The sequence below is a fragment of the Hyperolius riggenbachi genome, chromosome 4 (genome assembly GCF_040937935.1).
Source record: "Hyperolius riggenbachi isolate aHypRig1 chromosome 4, aHypRig1.pri, whole genome shotgun sequence".
NCBI classification, from domain to species: Eukaryota; Metazoa; Chordata; class Amphibia; order Anura; family Hyperoliidae; genus Hyperolius; species Hyperolius riggenbachi.
In genome coordinates this window covers 53,989,482-54,011,225 of record NC_090649.1, presented here as the reverse complement: position 1 = coordinate 54,011,225, position 21,744 = coordinate 53,989,482, and the positions used below count along the sequence as shown (strand labels likewise).

Below are 21,744 nucleotides of genomic sequence, written 5' to 3'. Positions count from 1 at the left end.
TGCTCTGCGGTGGCGGCGCTGGAAGTGTGTAGATGTACTCCGCTCCCGCTCTCTCTCCGTGTCAGCTGTTTGGGGTGAGAATATATCGGGTCCTGGGGGGGGAGAGGGGGGGTCGGGCAGACATAGGCATGCTCTGCATGCTCATCAGTATCTGTTATGCGGCTTTGCGTCCTCCTTAGGAGCTTGGGGAAAAGGCTACATAGTAAAAAAAATTAGATTGATTTTTAACTTCTGCATTGCCTTTTTGGCTCCCTTAAAAAGTAAATAAAACATTGCAATAGCGATTTAAATTTCATTTTTGGGGCTAACAGTTACTCTTTAAATAATTTTACTCAGTACAGGTTCCCTTTAAAGCAGACCCAAAATCAAAAAATAACTATAACAAGTGTCTATATATTTTATCTAAAGTTTAGATAATTTACACAACAAATCTAGCTGCAAACAGCTTTAACTGTTTAGGATTATGTATTGCTGTGTTACAATGTTTTGTTTGTCACATGGTCACAGGGAAGCCGATAGCCTCTCCAGCCCTCAGCCTGTGACATTCAGTCTCTTCTTCCCTCCTCCCCTCTGCCTCTGAAATCTCTGGCTAGTAACCTCCTCCTCCTGTCCAGACTGAGCTCCCATAAGCCTTTGCTACAGTGCCAAGGCACTCTGAAAAAGCTGTGGGCGAGGCTTGTTTAGTTTATAGGGAATGAGAATATTAAAAGAAAAAAGTATTTGGCTTGAGGAATGCCCCATAAACTATATGAAAGGAAAACCATTATGCAATGAGTAAAATTTTATCTCGGATCCACTTTAAGTAGAAAGAGGTCTGCTGCTCAAACCACATAAAAAACTATTATCGAAACCAGGGAGTCAACCAGCAGTACACCGATCCCCAAGGGGGGCATACTCACTTAGAATAAAGGTAGCCGGTTCTCCACGTGAATTTGGGATTTTAGCGTAATGTATTGCATGGTATCATAGCCACAAAATAGCATAACGTTTCGGCACGCAAGCCTTTGTCAACGGCATTTGACAGCTTTGTAGCTATGATACCATGCAATAAATTACGCTAAAATCAAAAATCCAGGTGGAGACCCGGCTACCTTTATTCTTCTAAAGAGATACTTTAGCCATGTTTTAAAAATCATTTTTACTCACCTGGGGCTTTACCTGCCCCCTGCAGCAGTCCCGTGCCCTCGCAGTCACTCACTGCTGCTCCAGTCCCCCGCCGCCAGCTAGTTGCGTTTTCGCCGACAGGCTTACTGCGCAGGCCTGGCCACGCGTAGCCTTCTTCGAGTTCCTATTCGCAAGAAGGCTTCACGTGGCCAGGCCTGACAGCAAAAACAAAACTAGAGGGGGGAGACCAGAAAATCCGTGAGTGACTGCGAGGGCACGGGACGGCTGCAGGAGGCTGGTAGAAGCCCCAGGAAAGTAAAACTGATTTTTTTTAAGCATGGCTTAAAGAGAAACCATGACCAAGAATTGAACTTCATCCCAATCAGTAGCGGATAGCCCATTTTACATGAGAAATCTATTCCTTTTCACAAATGAATCATCAGGGGGCGCTGTATGGCTGATATTGTGGTGAAATCCCTCCCACAGGAAACCGTGAGGACCATTTTCCTGGCAGTTTCCTGTCTGTGAACCTCATTGCATTGTGGGAAATAGCCATTTACAGCTGTTTACAACTGCCAAAAAAAAGCAAGCAGCTTCTCCTTCCACTGACATCACCTGCCAGCAGTAAAAATGTCACCATGTGATAAATGTCAGAATCTAAATCAGGGAGAGGAAAGATTTTACAATGGGCAAACACTGACTAAATCATTTATACATAATTATTGTAAAAATGAAGCACTTTTTTATTACACAATTTTCACTGGAGTTCCTCTTTAAGTATCCCTTTAAAAATTATAAAAGGGCTGTTAAACAGGGAAGCTTACGCAAAGATATACGTGCATAATATGACCACACAAAGGGCATCAGATGTGCCCAGGTGCTCTGGAAATAACCATCACAAGAAACTTCACCTTGGAGCTTGGATGATGCTGGCAGGCAGGTGCCCATACATCAGATGATGTATGGGCAGATCGACCAAGAGTCTGACCGGAGAGCGATCTGTCAGCTGCCCATAAACCGCAGGCCAAAAAAAAAAGGTTGTCCCACCCAAGATAGTTATTTCACTTTTTGGGATGTGGTGGGGGTGGGGGAGTCTATTCTCCTGAGAGCTTCTTACACATCTTAGGACACCCAATGCCAGTGTGGGAGGAGTATGCAAGTGATCCTTGCCAAACAGATGGATTCTTAGATGAATGCCTTTATCTGGATAAGGCCACATTGGATGGCATACTGTAAATAGCAGGATTAGGGACATTGCTGGTGAGATCACTTCACTGGAGTTCTGCCATTGCAATGAGAAAGGGGGTCCCCCACCCTTGCCAGTCTGTAACGGATTTTACATTATTGAGGACAACGTGAAGAAGCAGAGTACCCAAAAATTGGGCAGGAATAGCAATATACCAAGGTAAATGGGAAAAGGAAACCACTGTTGTGAGTTTTTTTTTTTTCATCCCTCCCATAACACAGGTGATCAGGAGCCAATCAAAATCGCTCCTCATTCATTCCAGAAGGTGTCAACTGTCAAAGTACACAAGAATGGTGGAGTACAAATTTACTATGCATCAGAAACTAGCTTTGAAAGACAAGCCATATATTGTAATATGCATGGTCCTGAAGCATCTGCTAGTAAAAGAAACAAATGAGATAGGAAGAAGGTGAGGCTGCTTACCCCTGACTGCACATCTGTGATGGTGTGAGTGAGGATGATATTGAAGACGGCGTGCGATCGGCTGCTCTCCTCGTTCATGTTGGTGGCGGCCACTGTGCGGGACTTGTTCCCTTCCGACATAAGAGATTCTATGTCCTGAAACATAGATACGTTAAAACATTTTGAGGCAAGTTTCACTGGCACAACGATATAAAATCCCCACAATTCCCATACTACAAGCTGCACTGAGCAGCGCTCATGTTGATCACCGATCTGATTTTAGCGCTTATGAAATATCATATGATCGCACCTTATAACTGGCGACGGCCAGCTTGGAAAGGCCATCCACATAAGGACCCAGAACCTTGTGCTCCCGGACCTTGAGGGACTGCCGGCTCCTGAGGGGAAGGATGAGAGCAGAGTTAGGAGAAATGTAAATATACAAAGTTAGAGAACACATGCAGGGCTGTTTCCGATGCTGTGACTAGTTTGTACGTGCCTGAGTGTGTACGGCGCTGCAAGTTACAATATAAACAATCAGATCAATGCTGCTCCCCCTGCTGCCCATATGTACACCAGCTTCACATAGATTGGTGCTGCCAGCGTACATAGAATAAAACTGCTGGGAAATTTGGGCGCAGGGCAAAGTCAAAAAACGGCTCACCCTGCTCCTGCAAATGTCCTGGTGGCGTTAATTACCATTACCCCTTCCCAGCCTGGGCCATGGACTGTGGGGTAAGACATAATTCGGTTTTTATAGTAATTTGTGTTCCGTCTTTTGATCGCACCCAAATTACAGTTTGAGCGCAATTCCCATTACGGCCTATGGCGGCGCTTGGTTCACTGAAATCTCTGGTGCGGTTTTACTTGATTCGGTGCTGCCATGCCTCCACCTCCCGTAGCATTACAAATAGGAGTACTGGAGTGGGAGGGGGAAGAGCAGAGAATGGAAGGCAGATGCAGGTAGCGGTTACACAAGCATTTCATGCACCACTGGCAAGGCATGCATTTGCTGAGTGGCCCTCAGTACCAATAAATATTAAAAATGTGACTGTAGCAATGCACAGCAGTTCCACTGGAGGGTGTAGATCAGACATGTCCATAGTCCGGCCCAGGGGCCAAATGCGGCCAGCCGAGCCTTTTCTGGTGGCCCCTAAAGTTCACGAGAGTTGATTATTCCGTACAGCCAGCAGGTTGTAGTTGCAGTGCCACATGCAGGGGTCACCTTGTGTCACCAGTCTACCTCCCCCTTTGCTCGCCTGTAAGTTATCTGCCACCACTGTAGCAGTAACAGCCACTGATTAGCAGCCCCACTGTACTAACTGCACACTGAATATGGATTATTTCCCATGGATTAATGCCATTAGATACAAACAGGATGTATCTAATGGCATTCCGCAAAAATTGTCTGCAAAAAATGTATCTAGCTTGACTCCCCTCGCACTTTCAAAAATGAAACCCAGAGGTCGATGGATCGAAACCATCCTCTGCTAGGCATGATTTCATTTTTGCACCTTGCTTTTCTCAGAAACAAGTCCATCAAATAATTGATTAAGTAATCAGTTTTCTTAGACAATACTATATAAAAATCCAGGAGAATTTTTACTGTAAAATAACATTTTAGACCACAAACTGCAAAAGAGTAATGAGAAGAAGTAGTGGAACGCATTAGTTATCCATTTTTGGGTTATGGATGGTCGGCAGAGCTGTGGAGTCGGAGTTGGAGTAATTTTGGGTACCTGGAGTCGGTGATTTCATAAACTGAGGAGTCGGAAGTTGAATGATTTTTGAACAAAATCTACAGCCCTGGAAAGTATTAGACTTAGGAGTCGGGGGCATTTTGGGGACCTGGAGTCGGATGTTTCATAAACTGAGGAGTCGGAGGTACTGTAGAAGATTTTTGTACCGAATCCACAGCCCTGATGGTCGAACATGTGGGTGACTCATAGGTACGAAAAAGACATCCGTCCAAGTCCAACCAGAAAAAATAACCACTGCCCTAGACCCACACATATCCCAGTTGATTCAGGGGAAGGAGATAACCCTACAAGGGTTGGGCCAATCAGCCTTAAAAGCGAAAAAAATCCTTCCCGATTTCAGGTGGCAGTCAGATAAATCCCTGGATCAAGTCTCCCAGAAAATACCCAGTAACTACAGAAAGATCCCCGGTATTCTGCACAGGCAGGGGCTTAGTGATGCCGGATACATGTGTTTGCCGGTTGCTTGAACAACCGGACCAAAAGAACGGCTTTCCAACGTCCTCTGTGTACGGCTCCCGGTGTCTCCTGGCGCGTCACCTGACCCGCCGGGAGCCGTTCATGGATGCCGGAAAGCCGAAGGGAGATTGAGGAAGGGTAGGAGTTGGCGCTTGGAAAGGCTTTAAGTATTTTGTGCCCTGCAACCCCCCCCCCCCCCCAAGCACTCATGTTATCCCCCTCAAGTATGCCGGTTAGTTGAGACTGTCTGAGTTTCAGATATCGGGGACTTTGCTGTATAACCGTGGATGCCCTTTAATGCAAGGAAAGCATCCAAGCCCTCCTTTAATGCAGATATAGGGTTTGTCATCACTACTTTCTGAGGAGAGATATTCCACATTTAAACCACTCTCACTGTAAAGGACCCCTTTCTAAATAGATGGCAAAAACTTTGAAATCAAAATGGCACCACTTATGCCAATGCGTATCGCAGCACGTGAGTTTTAGTAAATCGCCCTTCTATGCAAGTGCAACAAAAATTACCCTTTGGGGTCCAGGAGGTCCCGCACTTTCTCATTGTAGATCTCCATGTAGGAAACCTCCACCTTGAAGCTCAGCTCTTCGGTCGTTTCCTTCTGCGTCCTCTCGAACAGAGTGCTGCACAGTCGGGGGATCAGTCCGGGCTGGTCGGCGGTGCCCATCATCGTGTACGACTTACCCGAGCCTGAAAGAGGGATTCTTGCTTAAAGGGAAGCTTAAACTTTCATAGAAAATTTGATATAACAAATCAGTGTCTTCTCCACAAGAGATAAAGGCTTCAATTCATCAAAGGGTGTTCGATAACAAAATCCCAGTCCTTAAAATACCGCATTCGGTATTTTACACTTCACTGTGCTAATTCATCAATATTTTCCCATGTGTGGTACAGGTTCTTTAAGTTACCGAAGTACTACGGCTTCAGTTCATCAAAGGCTGTTAGATAACAGCAGAGTGGTGCAGAGCAGCTTGGAATGTCTCTGTGTTGTTACAAGAATAAACATACATATATCCAGGCACATCGCCTCTAGTTAGGACATTAAATAAATTATTAGGGAAAGGGAGGTGCTGAAGGGGGTGTGGCTAGAAAACAGCAAAAATCTATTAACCCTTCGCACACTCACATGCAAATGTTCACACAATTGCATTCACAGATTCACTCATCCAGGCACAACTGTTATCCCTACAGCTAAATTAAAAGCCAGGGTTTTAGTTCACAGAAGAATGCATTCTTATGCTTAATCACCTATACTGCGCAGAAGTACCCAGGTAAACATAGGTGTCCTAACTCTGGCCCTGTAACATGCATAGTGCAGACATGCAAACACATTCATTGCATCAAACCTATCAATGGATTGGGAGCACACATCCTAACTTCCTCTCCTGGGAAAGACAGTGCATCTTACCAATCGCACAAGGGAGCTAATGTTATGTGTCCATGTGCACAATGCGCATACACCAGCATAAGCTGTCTGCATGCTGACAAACATACAGGGGAAGGGGGAGTGCACCGAATTGGACCCTAGCCACAGGGGTCAATGATAAGAATAAACATACATATATCCAGGCACATCGCCTCTAGTTAGGACATTAAATAAATTATTAGGGAAAGGGAGGTGCTGAAGGGGGTGTGGCTAGAAAACAGCAAAAATCTATTAACCCTTCGCACACTCACATGCAAATGTTCACACAATTGCATTCACAGATTCACTCATCCAGGCACAACTGTTATCCCTACAGCTAAATTAAAAGCCAGGGTTTTAGTTCACAGAAGAATGCATTCTTATGCTTAATCACCTATACTGCGCAGAAGTACCCAGGTAAACATAGGTGTCCTAACTCTGGCCCTGTAACATGCATAGTGCAGACATGCAAACACATTCATTGCATCAAACCTATCAATGGATTGGGAGCACACATCCTAACTTCCTCTCCTGGGAAAGACAGTGCATCTTACCAATCGCACAAGGGAGCTAATGTTATGTGTCCATGTGCACAATGCGCATACACCAGCATAAGCTGTCTGCATGCTGACAAACATACAGGGGAAGGGGGAGTGCACCGAATTGGACCCTAGCCACAGGGGTCAATGATAAGAATAAACATACATATATCCAGGCACATCGCCTCTAGTTAGGACATTAAATAAATTATTAGGGAAAGGGAGGTGCTGAAGGGGGTGTGGCTAGAAAACAGCAAAAATCTATTAACCCTTCGCACACTCACATGCAAATGTTCACACAATTGCATTCACAGATTCACTCATCCAGGCACAACTGTTATCCCTACAGCTAAATTAAAAGCCAGGGTTTTAGTTCACAGAAGAATGCATTCTTATGCTTAATCACCTATACTGCGCAGAAGTACCCAGGTAAACATAGGTGTCCTAACTCTGGCCCTGTAACATGCATAGTGCAGACATGCAAACACATTCATTGCATCAAACCTATCAATGGATTGGGAGCACACATCCTAACTTCCTCTCCTGGGAAAGACAGTGCATCTTACCAATCGCACAAGGGAGCTAATGTTATGTGTCCATGTGCACAATGCGCATACACCAGCATAAGCTGTCTGCATGCTGACAAACATACAGGGGAAGGGGGAGTGCACCGAATTGGACCCTAGCCACAGGGGTCAATGATAAGAATAAACATACATATATCCAGGCACATCGCCTCTAGTTAGGACATTAAATAAATTATTAGGGAAAGGGAGGTGCTGAAGGGGGTGTGGCTAGAAAACAGCAAAAATCTATTAACCCTTCGCACACTCACATGCAAATGTTCACACAATTGCATTCACAGATTCACTCATCCAGGCACAACTGTTATCCCTACAGCTAAATTAAAAGCCAGGGTTTTAGTTCACAGAAGAATGCATTCTTATGCTTAATCACCTATACTGCGCAGAAGTACCCAGGTAAACATAGGTGTCCTAACTCTGGCCCTGTAACATGCATAGTGCAGACATGCAAACACATTCATTGCATCAAACCTATCAATGGATTGGGAGCACACATCCTAACTTCCTCTCCTGGGAAAGACAGTGCATCTTACCAATCGCACAAGGGAGCTAATGTTATGTGTCCATGTGCACAATGCGCATACACCAGCATAAGCTGTCTGCATGCTGACAAACATACAGGGGAAGGGGGAGTGCACCGAATTGGACCCTAGCCACAGGGGTCAATGATAAGAATAAACATACATATATCCAGGCACATCGCCTCTAGTTAGGACATTAAATAAATTATTAGGGAAAGGGAGGTGCTGAAGGGGGTGTGGCTAGAAAACAGCAAAAATCTATTAACCCTTCGCACACTCACATGCAAATGTTCACACAATTGCATTCACAGATTCACTCATCCAGGCACAACTGTTATCCCTACAGCTAAATTAAAAGCCAGGGTTTTAGTTCACAGAAGAATGCATTCTTATGCTTAATCACCTATACTGCGCAGAAGTACCCAGGTAAACATAGGTGTCCTAACTCTGGCCCTGTAACATGCATAGTGCAGACATGCAAACACATTCATTGCATCAAACCTATCAATGGATTGGGAGCACACATCCTAACTTCCTCTCCTGGGAAAGACAGTGCATCTTACCAATCGCACAAGGGAGCTAATGTTATGTGTCCATGTGCACAATGCGCATACACCAGCATAAGCTGTCTGCATGCTGACAAACATACAGGGGAAGGGGGAGTGCACCGAATTGGACCCTAGCCACAGGGGTCAATGATAAGAATAAACATACATATATCCAGGCACATCGCCTCTAGTTAGGACATTAAATAAATTATTAGGGAAAGGGAGGTGCTGAAGGGGGTGTGGCTAGAAAACAGCAAAAATCTATTAACCCTTCGCACACTCACATGCAAATGTTCACACAATTGCATTCACAGATTCACTCATCCAGGCACAACTGTTATCCCTACAGCTAAATTAAAAGCCAGGGTTTTAGTTCACAGAAGAATGCATTCTTATGCTTAATCACCTATACTGCGCAGAAGTACCCAGGTAAACATAGGTGTCCTAACTCTGGCCCTGTAACATGCATAGTGCAGACATGCAAACACATTCATTGCATCAAACCTATCAATGGATTGGGAGCACACATCCTAACTTCCTCTCCTGGGAAAGACAGTGCATCTTACCAATCGCACAAGGGAGCTAATGTTATGTGTCCATGTGCACAATGCGCATACACCAGCATAAGCTGTCTGCATGCTGACAAACATACAGGGGAAGGGGGAGTGCACCGAATTGGACCCTAGCCACAGGGGTCAATGATAAGAATAAACATACATATATCCAGGCACATCGCCTCTAGTTAGGACATTAAATAAATTATTAGGGAAAGGGAGGTGCTGAAGGGGGTGTGGCTAGAAAACAGCAAAAATCTATTAACCCTTCGCACACTCACATGCAAATGTTCACACAATTGCATTCACAGATTCACTCATCCAGGCACAACTGTTATCCCTACAGCTAAATTAAAAGCCAGGGTTTTAGTTCACAGAAGAATGCATTCTTATGCTTAATCACCTATACTGCGCAGAAGTACCCAGGTAAACATAGGTGTCCTAACTCTGGCCCTGTAACATGCATAGTGCAGACATGCAAACACATTCATTGCATCAAACCTATCAATGGATTGGGAGCACACATCCTAACTTCCTCTCCTGGGAAAGACAGTGCATCTTACCAATCGCACAAGGGAGCTAATGTTATGTGTCCATGTGCACAATGCGCATACACCAGCATAAGCTGTCTGCATGCTGACAAACATACAGGGGAAGGGGGAGTGCACCGAATTGGACCCTAGCCACAGGGGTCAATGATAAGAATAAACATACATATATCCAGGCACATCGCCTCTAGTTAGGACATTAAATAAATTATTAGGGAAAGGGAGGTGCTGAAGGGGGTGTGGCTAGAAAACAGCAAAAATCTATTAACCCTTCGCACACTCACATGCAAATGTTCACACAATTGCATTCACAGATTCACTCATCCAGGCACAACTGTTATCCCTACAGCTAAATTAAAAGCCAGGGTTTTAGTTCACAGAAGAATGCATTCTTATGCTTAATCACCTATACTGCGCAGAAGTACCCAGGTAAACATAGGTGTCCTAACTCTGGCCCTGTAACATGCATAGTGCAGACATGCAAACACATTCATTGCATCAAACCTATCAATGGATTGGGAGCACACATCCTAACTTCCTCTCCTGGGAAAGACAGTGCATCTTACCAATCGCACAAGGGAGCTAATGTTATGTGTCCATGTGCACAATGCGCATACACCAGCATAAGCTGTCTGCATGCTGACAAACATACAGGGGAAGGGGGAGTGCACCGAATTGGACCCTAGCCACAGGGGTCAATGATAAGAATAAACATACATATATCCAGGCACATCGCCTCTAGTTAGGACATTAAATAAATTATTAGGGAAAGGGAGGTGCTGAAGGGGGTGTGGCTAGAAAACAGCAAAAATCTATTAACCCTTCGCACACTCACATGCAAATGTTCACACAATTGCATTCACAGATTCACTCATCCAGGCACAACTGTTATCCCTACAGCTAAATTAAAAGCCAGGGTTTTAGTTCACAGAAGAATGCATTCTTATGCTTAATCACCTATACTGCGCAGAAGTACCCAGGTAAACATAGGTGTCCTAACTCTGGCCCTGTAACATGCATAGTGCAGACATGCAAACACATTCATTGCATCAAACCTATCAATGGATTGGGAGCACACATCCTAACTTCCTCTCCTGGGAAAGACAGTGCATCTTACCAATCGCACAAGGGAGCTAATGTTATGTGTCCATGTGCACAATGCGCATACACCAGCATAAGCTGTCTGCATGCTGACAAACATACAGGGGAAGGGGGAGTGCACCGAATTGGACCCTAGCCACAGGGGTCAATGATAAGAATAAACATACATATATCCAGGCACATCGCCTCTAGTTAGGACATTAAATAAATTATTAGGGAAAGGGAGGTGCTGAAGGGGGTGTGGCTAGAAAACAGCAAAAATCTATTAACCCTTCGCACACTCACATGCAAATGTTCACACAATTGCATTCACAGATTCACTCATCCAGGCACAACTGTTATCCCTACAGCTAAATTAAAAGCCAGGGTTTTAGTTCACAGAAGAATGCATTCTTATGCTTAATCACCTATACTGCGCAGAAGTACCCAGGTAAACATAGGTGTCCTAACTCTGGCCCTGTAACATGCATAGTGCAGACATGCAAACACATTCATTGCATCAAACCTATCAATGGATTGGGAGCACACATCCTAACTTCCTCTCCTGGGAAAGACAGTGCATCTTACCAATCGCACAAGGGAGCTAATGTTATGTGTCCATGTGCACAATGCGCATACACCAGCATAAGCTGTCTGCATGCTGACAAACATACAGGGGAAGGGGGAGTGCACCGAATTGGACCCTAGCCACAGGGGTCAATGATAAGAATAAACATACATATATCCAGGCACATCGCCTCTAGTTAGGACATTAAATAAATTATTAGGGAAAGGGAGGTGCTGAAGGGGGTGTGGCTAGAAAACAGCAAAAATCTATTAACCCTTCGCACACTCACATGCAAATGTTCACACAATTGCATTCACAGATTCACTCATCCAGGCACAACTGTTATCCCTACAGCTAAATTAAAAGCCAGGGTTTTAGTTCACAGAAGAATGCATTCTTATGCTTAATCACCTATACTGCGCAGAAGTACCCAGGTAAACATAGGTGTCCTAACTCTGGCCCTGTAACATGCATAGTGCAGACATGCAAACACATTCATTGCATCAAACCTATCAATGGATTGGGAGCACACATCCTAACTTCCTCTCCTGGGAAAGACAGTGCATCTTACCAATCGCACAAGGGAGCTAATGTTATGTGTCCATGTGCACAATGCGCATACACCAGCATAAGCTGTCTGCATGCTGACAAACATACAGGGGAAGGGGGAGTGCACCGAATTGGACCCTAGCCACAGGGGTCAATGATAAGAATAAACATACATATATCCAGGCACATCGCCTCTAGTTAGGACATTAAATAAATTATTAGGGAAAGGGAGGTGCTGAAGGGGGTGTGGCTAGAAAACAGCAAAAATCTATTAACCCTTCGCACACTCACATGCAAATGTTCACACAATTGCATTCACAGATTCACTCATCCAGGCACAACTGTTATCCCTACAGCTAAATTAAAAGCCAGGGTTTTAGTTCACAGAAGAATGCATTCTTATGCTTAATCACCTATACTGCGCAGAAGTACCCAGGTAAACATAGGTGTCCTAACTCTGGCCCTGTAACATGCATAGTGCAGACATGCAAACACATTCATTGCATCAAACCTATCAATGGATTGGGAGCACACATCCTAACTTCCTCTCCTGGGAAAGACAGTGCATCTTACCAATCGCACAAGGGAGCTAATGTTATGTGTCCATGTGCACAATGCGCATACACCAGCATAAGCTGTCTGCATGCTGACAAACATACAGGGGAAGGGGGAGTGCACCGAATTGGACCCTAGCCACAGGGGTCAATGATAAGAATAAACATACATATATCCAGGCACATCGCCTCTAGTTAGGACATTAAATAAATTATTAGGGAAAGGGAGGTGCTGAAGGGGGTGTGGCTAGAAAACAGCAAAAATCTATTAACCCTTCGCACACTCACATGCAAATGTTCACACAATTGCATTCACAGATTCACTCATCCAGGCACAACTGTTATCCCTACAGCTAAATTAAAAGCCAGGGTTTTAGTTCACAGAAGAATGCATTCTTATGCTTAATCACCTATACTGCGCAGAAGTACCCAGGTAAACATAGGTGTCCTAACTCTGGCCCTGTAACATGCATAGTGCAGACATGCAAACACATTCATTGCATCAAACCTATCAATGGATTGGGAGCACACATCCTAACTTCCTCTCCTGGGAAAGACAGTGCATCTTACCAATCGCACAAGGGAGCTAATGTTATGTGTCCATGTGCACAATGCGCATACACCAGCATAAGCTGTCTGCATGCTGACAAACATACAGGGGAAGGGGGAGTGCACCGAATTGGACCCTAGCCACAGGGGTCAATGATAAGAATAAACATACATATATCCAGGCACATCGCCTCTAGTTAGGACATTAAATAAATTATTAGGGAAAGGGAGGTGCTGAAGGGGGTGTGGCTAGAAAACAGCAAAAATCTATTAACCCTTCGCACACTCACATGCAAATGTTCACACAATTGCATTCACAGATTCACTCATCCAGGCACAACTGTTATCCCTACAGCTAAATTAAAAGCCAGGGTTTTAGTTCACAGAAGAATGCATTCTTATGCTTAATCACCTATACTGCGCAGAAGTACCCAGGTAAACATAGGTGTCCTAACTCTGGCCCTGTAACATGCATAGTGCAGACATGCAAACACATTCATTGCATCAAACCTATCAATGGATTGGGAGCACACATCCTAACTTCCTCTCCTGGGAAAGACAGTGCATCTTACCAATCGCACAAGGGAGCTAATGTTATGTGTCCATGTGCACAATGCGCATACACCAGCATAAGCTGTCTGCATGCTGACAAACATACAGGGGAAGGGGGAGTGCACCGAATTGGACCCTAGCCACAGGGGTCAATGATAAGAATAAACATACATATATCCAGGCACATCGCCTCTAGTTAGGACATTAAATAAATTATTAGGGAAAGGGAGGTGCTGAAGGGGGTGTGGCTAGAAAACAGCAAAAATCTATTAACCCTTCGCACACTCACATGCAAATGTTCACACAATTGCATTCACAGATTCACTCATCCAGGCACAACTGTTATCCCTACAGCTAAATTAAAAGCCAGGGTTTTAGTTCACAGAAGAATGCATGTCCTAACTAGAGGCGATGTGCCTGGATATATGTATGTTTATTCTTATCATTGACCCCTGTGGCTAGGGTCCAATTCGGTGCACTCCCCCTTCCCCTGTATGTTTGTCAGCATGCAGACAGCTTATGCTGGTGTATGCGCATTGTGCACATGGACACATAACATTAGCTCCCTTGTGCGATTGGTAAGATGCACTGTCTTTCCCAGGAGAGGAAGTTAGGATGTGTGCTCCCAATCCATTGATAGGTTTGATGCAATGAATGTGTTTGCATGTCTGCACTATGCATGTTACAGGGCCAGAGTTAGGACACCTATGTTTACCTGGGTACTTCTGCGCAGTATAGGTGATTAAGCATAAGAATGCATTCTTCTGTGAACTAAAACCCTGGCTTTTAATTTAGCTGTAGGGATAACAGTTGTGCCTGGATGAGTGAATCTGTGAATGCAATTGTGTGAACATTTGCATGTGAGTGTGCGAAGGGTTAATAGATTTTTGCTGTTTTCTAGCCACACCCCCTTCAGCACCTCCCTTTCCCTAATAATTTATTTAATGTCCTAACTAGAGGCGATGTGCCTGGATATATGTATGTTTATTCTTATCATTGACCCCTGTGGCTAGGGTCCAATTCGGTGCACTCCCCCTTCCCTGTATGTTTGTCAGCATGCAGACAGCTTATGCTGGTGTATGCGCATTGTGCACATGGACACATAACATTAGCTCCCTTGTGCGATTGGTAAGATGCACTGTCTTTCCCAGGAGAGGAAGTTAGGATGTGTGCTCCCAATCCATTGATAGGTTTGATGCAATGAATGTGTTTGCATGTCTGCACTATGCATGTTACAGGGCCAGAGTTAGGACACCTATGTTTACCTGGGTACTTCTGCGCAGTATAGGTGATTAAGCATAAGAATGCATTCTTCTGTGAACTAAAACCCTGTGTTGTTACAAGCTGATAACAATAGAAGGCATCCAGACATCCCTTTACATGTAAACCTGTGTTATATTTACTGTTACTTATACTGCCTCTGCTGCTCTGAATCTGTCCATCAGTGTTTCTTAACATTTTACTTATTTGCCACAACGTAGATAAACTTCCTGGAGACATTACAAATGCCATGCTTGGTGATTTCACCACATGCATCTTTGTATATTCAAACAGGGACTCAAAGGGTTAAACCACCGAAGGACATCTGGGGATATCTTTTGTCCCGTTATCTCTGCTCACTGCCTGGGGGGTCTGGAAGCTTGTGTGGAGAAGCCTGTGTGACCTATCAGCAGCACTTGCAGGAGAACAGGGGCTGTTTCTATTGGCTGCCTGCTCCTGTTAATCATGAAAACATTCACACAGAAGGCTTTCGAAGCCTGTAACGACAGGGGAGAGCTGGAGATAAACACCAATGTGCTAGCGAATGTGGTAACCTTGATGAATTAACATTTACTGACATTTGCTGACATGTGTTGAGCACAAGTCGGTAATTTATCTCATTGCTCTGTGATTTCAGCTTCTCATTCGGTAACAGCTTTGATGAATTAGCATTTTCTTAAGTGCTCCGTTAACTCAGCTGTTTTCAGCATTACCGAATGCGGTAATGCTTGATGAATTAAAGCCAAAGTAAACTCATCATATCAAATTCATTAAATCGCTGCAGTGGTGTCGCAAAAATCTTAAAATATCTATCCATCTATCTACATTTTTTTTTTTCCTAGAGTGAAATGAGCCATAAATCACTTTTCTCCTATGTTGCTGTCACTTACGGTAAGTAGTAGAAATCTGACAGAACCGACAGGTTTTTTTTTTGACCAGCCCATCTCCTCTTGAGGGGGGGGGGGGGGGGGGGCTCTCAGGGTTTTCTATATTTTCAAAAGCACTAAGTGAATAGTTGCTCCATCCAACTGCCAAAAAAAGCGTGCAGCAAGCTATCCAGCATCTTTTTATGAATCTTTTTTAGGGAATGCCTTTGTAAAGAATAAAGGCCATGCTAATAATCCCCTATGGAGACACTGACTAGCCCAAAACTAGTCAGTAATGTCAGATTTCTACTACCTACTGTAAGTGACAGCAACATAGGAGAAAAGTCATTTATGGCTCAATTTACTCTGGAAGAAACGTACTTATTTGTATGTGTTTATATGCGTTTTAAATTTTAAGATTTTCGCGATAATGGTCCTTTAACCACTTGCCGACCGCACACTCATAACGTGCGTCGGCAAAGTGGCAGCTGCAGGACCAGCGACGCAGTACTGCGTCGCCAGCTGCAGCCTAATTAATCAGGAAGCAGCCGCTCGTACGAGCGGCTGCTTCCTGTCAAATCACGGCGGGGGGCTCCGTAAATAGCCTGCGGGCCGCCGATGGCGGCTCGCAGGCTAGATGTAAACACAAGCGGAAATAATCCGCTTTGTTTACATTTGTACGGCGCTGCTGCGCAGCAGCGCCGTAAGGCAGATCGGCGATCCCCGGCCAATCAGCGGCCGGGGATCGCCGCCATGTGACAGACCACATCCTGTCACTGGCTGCACAGGACGGATAGCGTCCTGTGCAGCCCGGAACACCAGGGGGAGGCAGCAGGTAGGAGAGGGAGGGGGAATTTCGCCGCGGAGGGGGGCTTTGAGGTGCCCCCCCCGCCACCCACAGCAGGCAGGAGAGATCAGACCCCCCCAGCACATCATCCCCATAGGGGGGAAAAAAGGGGGGCAATCTGATCTCCCTGCCTGCACCCTGATCTGTGCTGGGGGCTGCAGAGCCCACCCAGCACAGATCAATCAAACCAGCGCTGGTCCTTAAGGGGGGGTAAAGGGTGGGTCATCAAGTGGTTAAGAAAACTTGCAAGGAAGGAAAGTTGAAAAATGTTAAATCCTAGTTTAGCCCACCACTAATATTTAGGACCCTCCTCCTCTTCATGGCAGTGCTCCTGTCTTTGTACAGGCGCATCCGTACTGTGGATGCGTAAGTACGGTCCGTACACAACCGCTCGTGCATGGTTCATATAGCACACCTGTCTCCATTTTGAGTGCTGGGCCTAACAACTTTTTGCATGGTATAGAAATGATAAATTCAAATAAAGAGAGGAGGATCTTTTAGAGTCTAAAAGTTTAGACTAGGACTCCAGTACAGTGAGACCAGCAACTGTTACTGTATATGAATCAGTATTGCTTGGTCCTGCCTGACACTGCCTGTTGCAACAGTCATTAATACAATGTGTTAGGTTTTCCCCGTCTGATTGCTGCTGTAGATCACTCTGGCACAAGATCTGCATTTCTTCACCACAGTTGTAGTTCACATGACGCTGGCCCCATAAAGAAAAAGTTAAACTACAAGCAAATAAGCTTAGCAATAACAGGGTATTTCCAACAATTCCCCATTCTTCCTCTCTCCATAGTGCGACACATGCCACTTGGCAGTCATACTCACAGGCTTATAGCCATACCCCCGTATACACAGTGATAGGCTTTGCTAATATCTTACCAGTCTGTCCATAGGCAAAGATACAGGCGTTATATCCCTCAAAGGCATTCTGGAGAATATTCTCACCAAGGCACTGAAAAACAACATCTTGTCCTATATAAAGAGAAAAAAATAATACAAAAACTATTAATAAAGCAGCAAAGAATCTACACTTATCCACCTTACTATATTACACTTACTACAACAACTATGAAATACATGGTTCTACGCTGGAGTAGGTAAAAGCTGGCAATATATGAAATGTAGAGCAAATGTAAGTTTCTGCTTCCAGAGCGTATCAAACACCACGCAGCCTATTTCCCACCTTGGCGGTATTCCCGAGTGTAGCTCAGGGCTACTATTCGCAGCAATTAGCGGTAACCCCGAGCTACATCCGTGGAGACCGCCAGGAGGGACTAGTGCAGAATGCGCAGCAGAGATCTCAATCATTCACCTCGCCAGATCCAGCGGCAGCAGCCTGTCTTCTGTGTCCTCTGTGGCTCCACATCGCTATGCAGAGATCACCTCTGTCACATGAGGACAGAGGGAGATCTCAGCCTAGAGATAGAGCGCCCTCCGGAGGACAAAGGAAGACATGCAGCATGTTGCCGGATCCCAGGGAGGTAACTGTTGCTTTGCTGCAGCTTTACGTAGGAAATGGAGGGGCCACTTACTGGCTAGCTAACTGAGAAAAGGGTGTGTGTGTGTGTGTGTGTGTGTGTGTGTGTGTGTGTGTGTGTGTGTGTGTGTGTGTGTGGGGAGGGGTTTCTCTTGCTACCTAAACTGGGGGGGGGGGCACGCTCTGCTGACCCATATGTGGACCAACAGCTGCTGCACAGAGGCGTCAAATCAATTAACTGAAGACCAAAATTCAGCAATTATCAAACCAATTCAAGTTGTAAAACTAAACTTAAAGTGGGTAGAAGCTCAAATGGATATTTTGGCTATAAAATTATTAGACATGGTAAGAAATGGATGTGAAACCATAGAAGGCTGGTCCAGTGTATTTTGAAGCAGGGAAGCTGATTTTGGCACTAGTGCTGCACTTTCACAATTAGCAAAAGGAAAAGAAAAAGAGCAATTTGGTCGCCAGCAAAAGCCGATGCCTAAATTACGAGTCCTCTTGAGTTGCTACAACTTGGAGGAGGAATAGTAATCAGCACGAGCCTGGAGTTTGTGCAAGAGCAGGGTGAGATTTTGTTTGGCTTTGTCCTGCTCCAAAATGGCCCGCACTAACACTGAACACACTTATTTGAAGTTATATTTACATTTTACTGAAGCTGACAAATGTATCATCGTTATAATAAAAAAAATTAATTATGAGATTGACTTGTAGTTCAGTAATTACTGGAAATAATAAGTGCTCTTCTTCCCATCTGGATACAGCAGAAACATTTCTGCATTGTTTACACAGCTTAGTATAGCTCAATTCAAACTGATGGTTCCCATACAGAGACAGTAATTTTACCAATTAGCTTTTACATGAAGTAAATGTTTTAGTATTAACCCTTTCAGTAACTTGGAAACCAATAATGTGTTTTCAGCTACAGTATTAGTTTTATGCTGTGCTTTATGTTTTAGACCATAGATGAAATTTGAGTTTCATACCACTTTATTTGAACTTGCACATAAGTAGTTATCGGTTTCCCCCAAAAATATTACAATGGATCTTCTACCTAGATGTTCAGACACCAAGGTATAATCATTGCATTCCAGTGACCCTCCAACCCATGGTGGCAGCTGTAATAGTGATGTAATTTGCCACTTGTACAAGACTTCCATTATTGTTCATCTCAGGAGAAAAATTAAAAGAAAAGGTTTGCCCTTATAAGTATTACTGAATGTGTCCTACTAAAGCAACTGGCTGCTGCACAGCGATGTCAGTGTGGGACACTATGGCTGCTGCACAGAGAAGTCAGCGTGGGACACTAAGGCTGCTGCACAGAGATGTCAGCGTGGGACACTAAGGCTGCTGCACAGAGATGTCAGCGTGGGACACTATGGCTGCTGCACAGAGATGTCAGCGTGGGACACTATGGCTGCTGCACAGAGATGTCAGCGTGGGACACTATGGCTGCTGCACAGAGATGTCAGCGTGGGACACTATGGCTGCTGCACAGAGATGTCAGCGTGGGACACTATGGCTGCTGCACAGAGATGTCAGCGTGGGACACTATGGCTGCTGCACAGAGATGTCAGCGTGGGACACTATGGCTGCTGCACAGAGATGTCAGCGTGGGACACTAAGGCTGCTGCACAGAGATGTCAGCGTGGGACACTAAGGCTGCTGCACAGAGATGTCAGCGTGGGGCACTAAGGCTGCTGCACAGAGATGTCAGCGTGGGACACTAAGGCTGCTGCACAGAGATGTCAGCGTGGGACACTAAGGCTGCTGCACAGAGATGTCAGCGTGGGACACTAAGGCTGCTGCACAGAGATGTCAGCGTGGGACACTAAGGCTGCTGCACAGAGATGTCAGCGTGGGACACTAAGGCTGCTGCACAGAGATGTCAGCGTGGGACACTAAGGCTGCTGCACAGAGATGTCAGCGTGGGACACTAAGGCTGCTGCACAGAGATGTCAGCGTGGGACACTAAGGCTGCTGCACAGAGATGTCAGCGTGGGACACTATGGCTGCTGCACAGAGATGTCAGCGTGGGACACTAAGGCTGCTGCACAGAGATGTCAGCGTGGGACACTAAGGCTGCTGCACAGAGATGTCAGCGTGGGACACTAAGGCTGCTGCACAGAGATGTCAGCGTGGGACACTAAGGCTGCTGCACAGAGATGTCAGCGTGGGACACTAAGGCTGCTGCACAGAGATGTCAGCGTGGGACACTATGGCTGCTGCACAGAGATGTCAGCGTGGGACACTAAGGCTGCTGCACAGAGATGTCAGCGTGGGACACTAAGGCTATTAAGCAAAAACACCAGTATTAATATATTTAGAGATCATCAGCCATCACTGCAGGTTTCTTTGATGAAGTACTGGATCATCTCTGCTGAACCATCACCTCTCTTTGCTCCCCTTCCCCCCCCCCCCCCCCGCCCTACTTAGGGATGACAGATGATTGCCAAGTGCGACTGGTGGCACCGTAGTATGGCAGCCTCGGCTCTTGTCTTTCGGACATTATCCTTCCAGAACCTGTATGGGCCAATACAAATTCCGGGTACAGCCCCCCAGTTTGTACTTCGTGAAGTGAAGGATTCTGATTGAGGTATATAGATTAGTAAGATAGACTTTCCAGTGCTTACATAACGTAGAACATGTGCCGCACATCCAAGTCTAAATGATTTTACGTCTGTGGTTGATGTCACAGAAGGCTCAGCAAAAATGCATTTTACAAGCAATAAAAACCTGTGGAATTTATAGACTGGAAGTGCTGGCATTTTACATGCATCTGCCAAATGTCTGGACAGGGTAACCACCAACATGACTCCGTGACGGCAATGCTAGGAAAAATATACATAGAGGACGCCACAGCTTTAGCCTACAGCTGAGCAGCCAAATTCATTATACGGGGATAACACAAGTCGATGGACAGTTGCAATTATGAAGTTCACTAGCTTTAAATGATCAGTTTCTTTCTTTACTAAAGTAATTTTTTTGTGCATTTAAAGGGAATTTGAAGTGAAAATAAACTTATGATATAATGATTTGTATGTGTAGTACAGTTTAAAAAAAAACAAACCAGCAGCAGAGATTGGAATCTAATATGGTTTCCAGTACAGGAAGAGTTAAACTTCAGTTATCTATGCAAAAGAGCTTCACTGATCTCTCCCCACTTTTAAAGTGGCAGAGAGCTCTGTCTTCTGAAGCTTATTATCTCAACTGTGTCATTGAATTTTGTTTTTCTCTGCAGAGGGCAGTTCAAAAGTTAATTTGCCTGCTCTGTGAAATCATTTAGAATGCTAAGTAGTGTGTAATCTGCAAATATCAGAGAATGATGCAATGTTATAAAAAAAAAAAACTAAAAAAAAAAACAAAAAAAAAAAACTATACAACTGAAAATAAAAATATGAGACTAATTTCTTTGCTACTAATGTCCTATTAATTATCCGTACTACACAACCAATTCATCAATACCCTCCCCCCCCCCCCCCCCCTCTTCAGTTGCACTTTAATTGCACGCTTACTTCTATGGATGGTCCATAAGATGCAAAGAATTCTGTGTTAACCACCCTGGCGCTCTATAAGGCTGGTTTCACAGTGGGACGTTGCGTTTTAGGGGACGTTATGGTCGCATAACGTGCCCCTAACGCATCGCCTGGTGCTCTCTGATGTGGACGACAGAGTGAGCCGCGTTGTGCAGCTCACTCTGGCGTCCGTGATGCGTACTCTTGGACGCATGCGGCATCACATGGTCCCGCCCGG

The 21,744-nt window shown here is 44.9% G+C and overlaps 1 protein-coding gene across 3 annotated transcripts in view; it reads right to left on the bottom strand.

The window, feature by feature from the left end:
• KIF13B (kinesin family member 13B) overlaps nt 1–21,744 on the bottom strand; it is a 368,955-nt gene that overhangs the window by 195,615 nt on the left and 151,596 nt on the right. For all 3 annotated transcript variants that reach the window (XM_068280045.1, XM_068280046.1, XM_068280047.1), the window contains exons 5-8: nt 17,391–17,483; nt 5,491–5,671; nt 3,063–3,150; nt 2,774–2,908 (exon numbers count right to left, since the gene is read on the bottom strand). In XM_068280045.1, the coding sequence (XP_068136146.1) occupies nt 2,774–2,908; nt 3,063–3,150; nt 5,491–5,671; nt 17,391–17,483 (497 nt within the window). The remainder of the gene's footprint in view (nt 1–2,773; nt 2,909–3,062; nt 3,151–5,490; nt 5,672–17,390; nt 17,484–21,744) is intronic.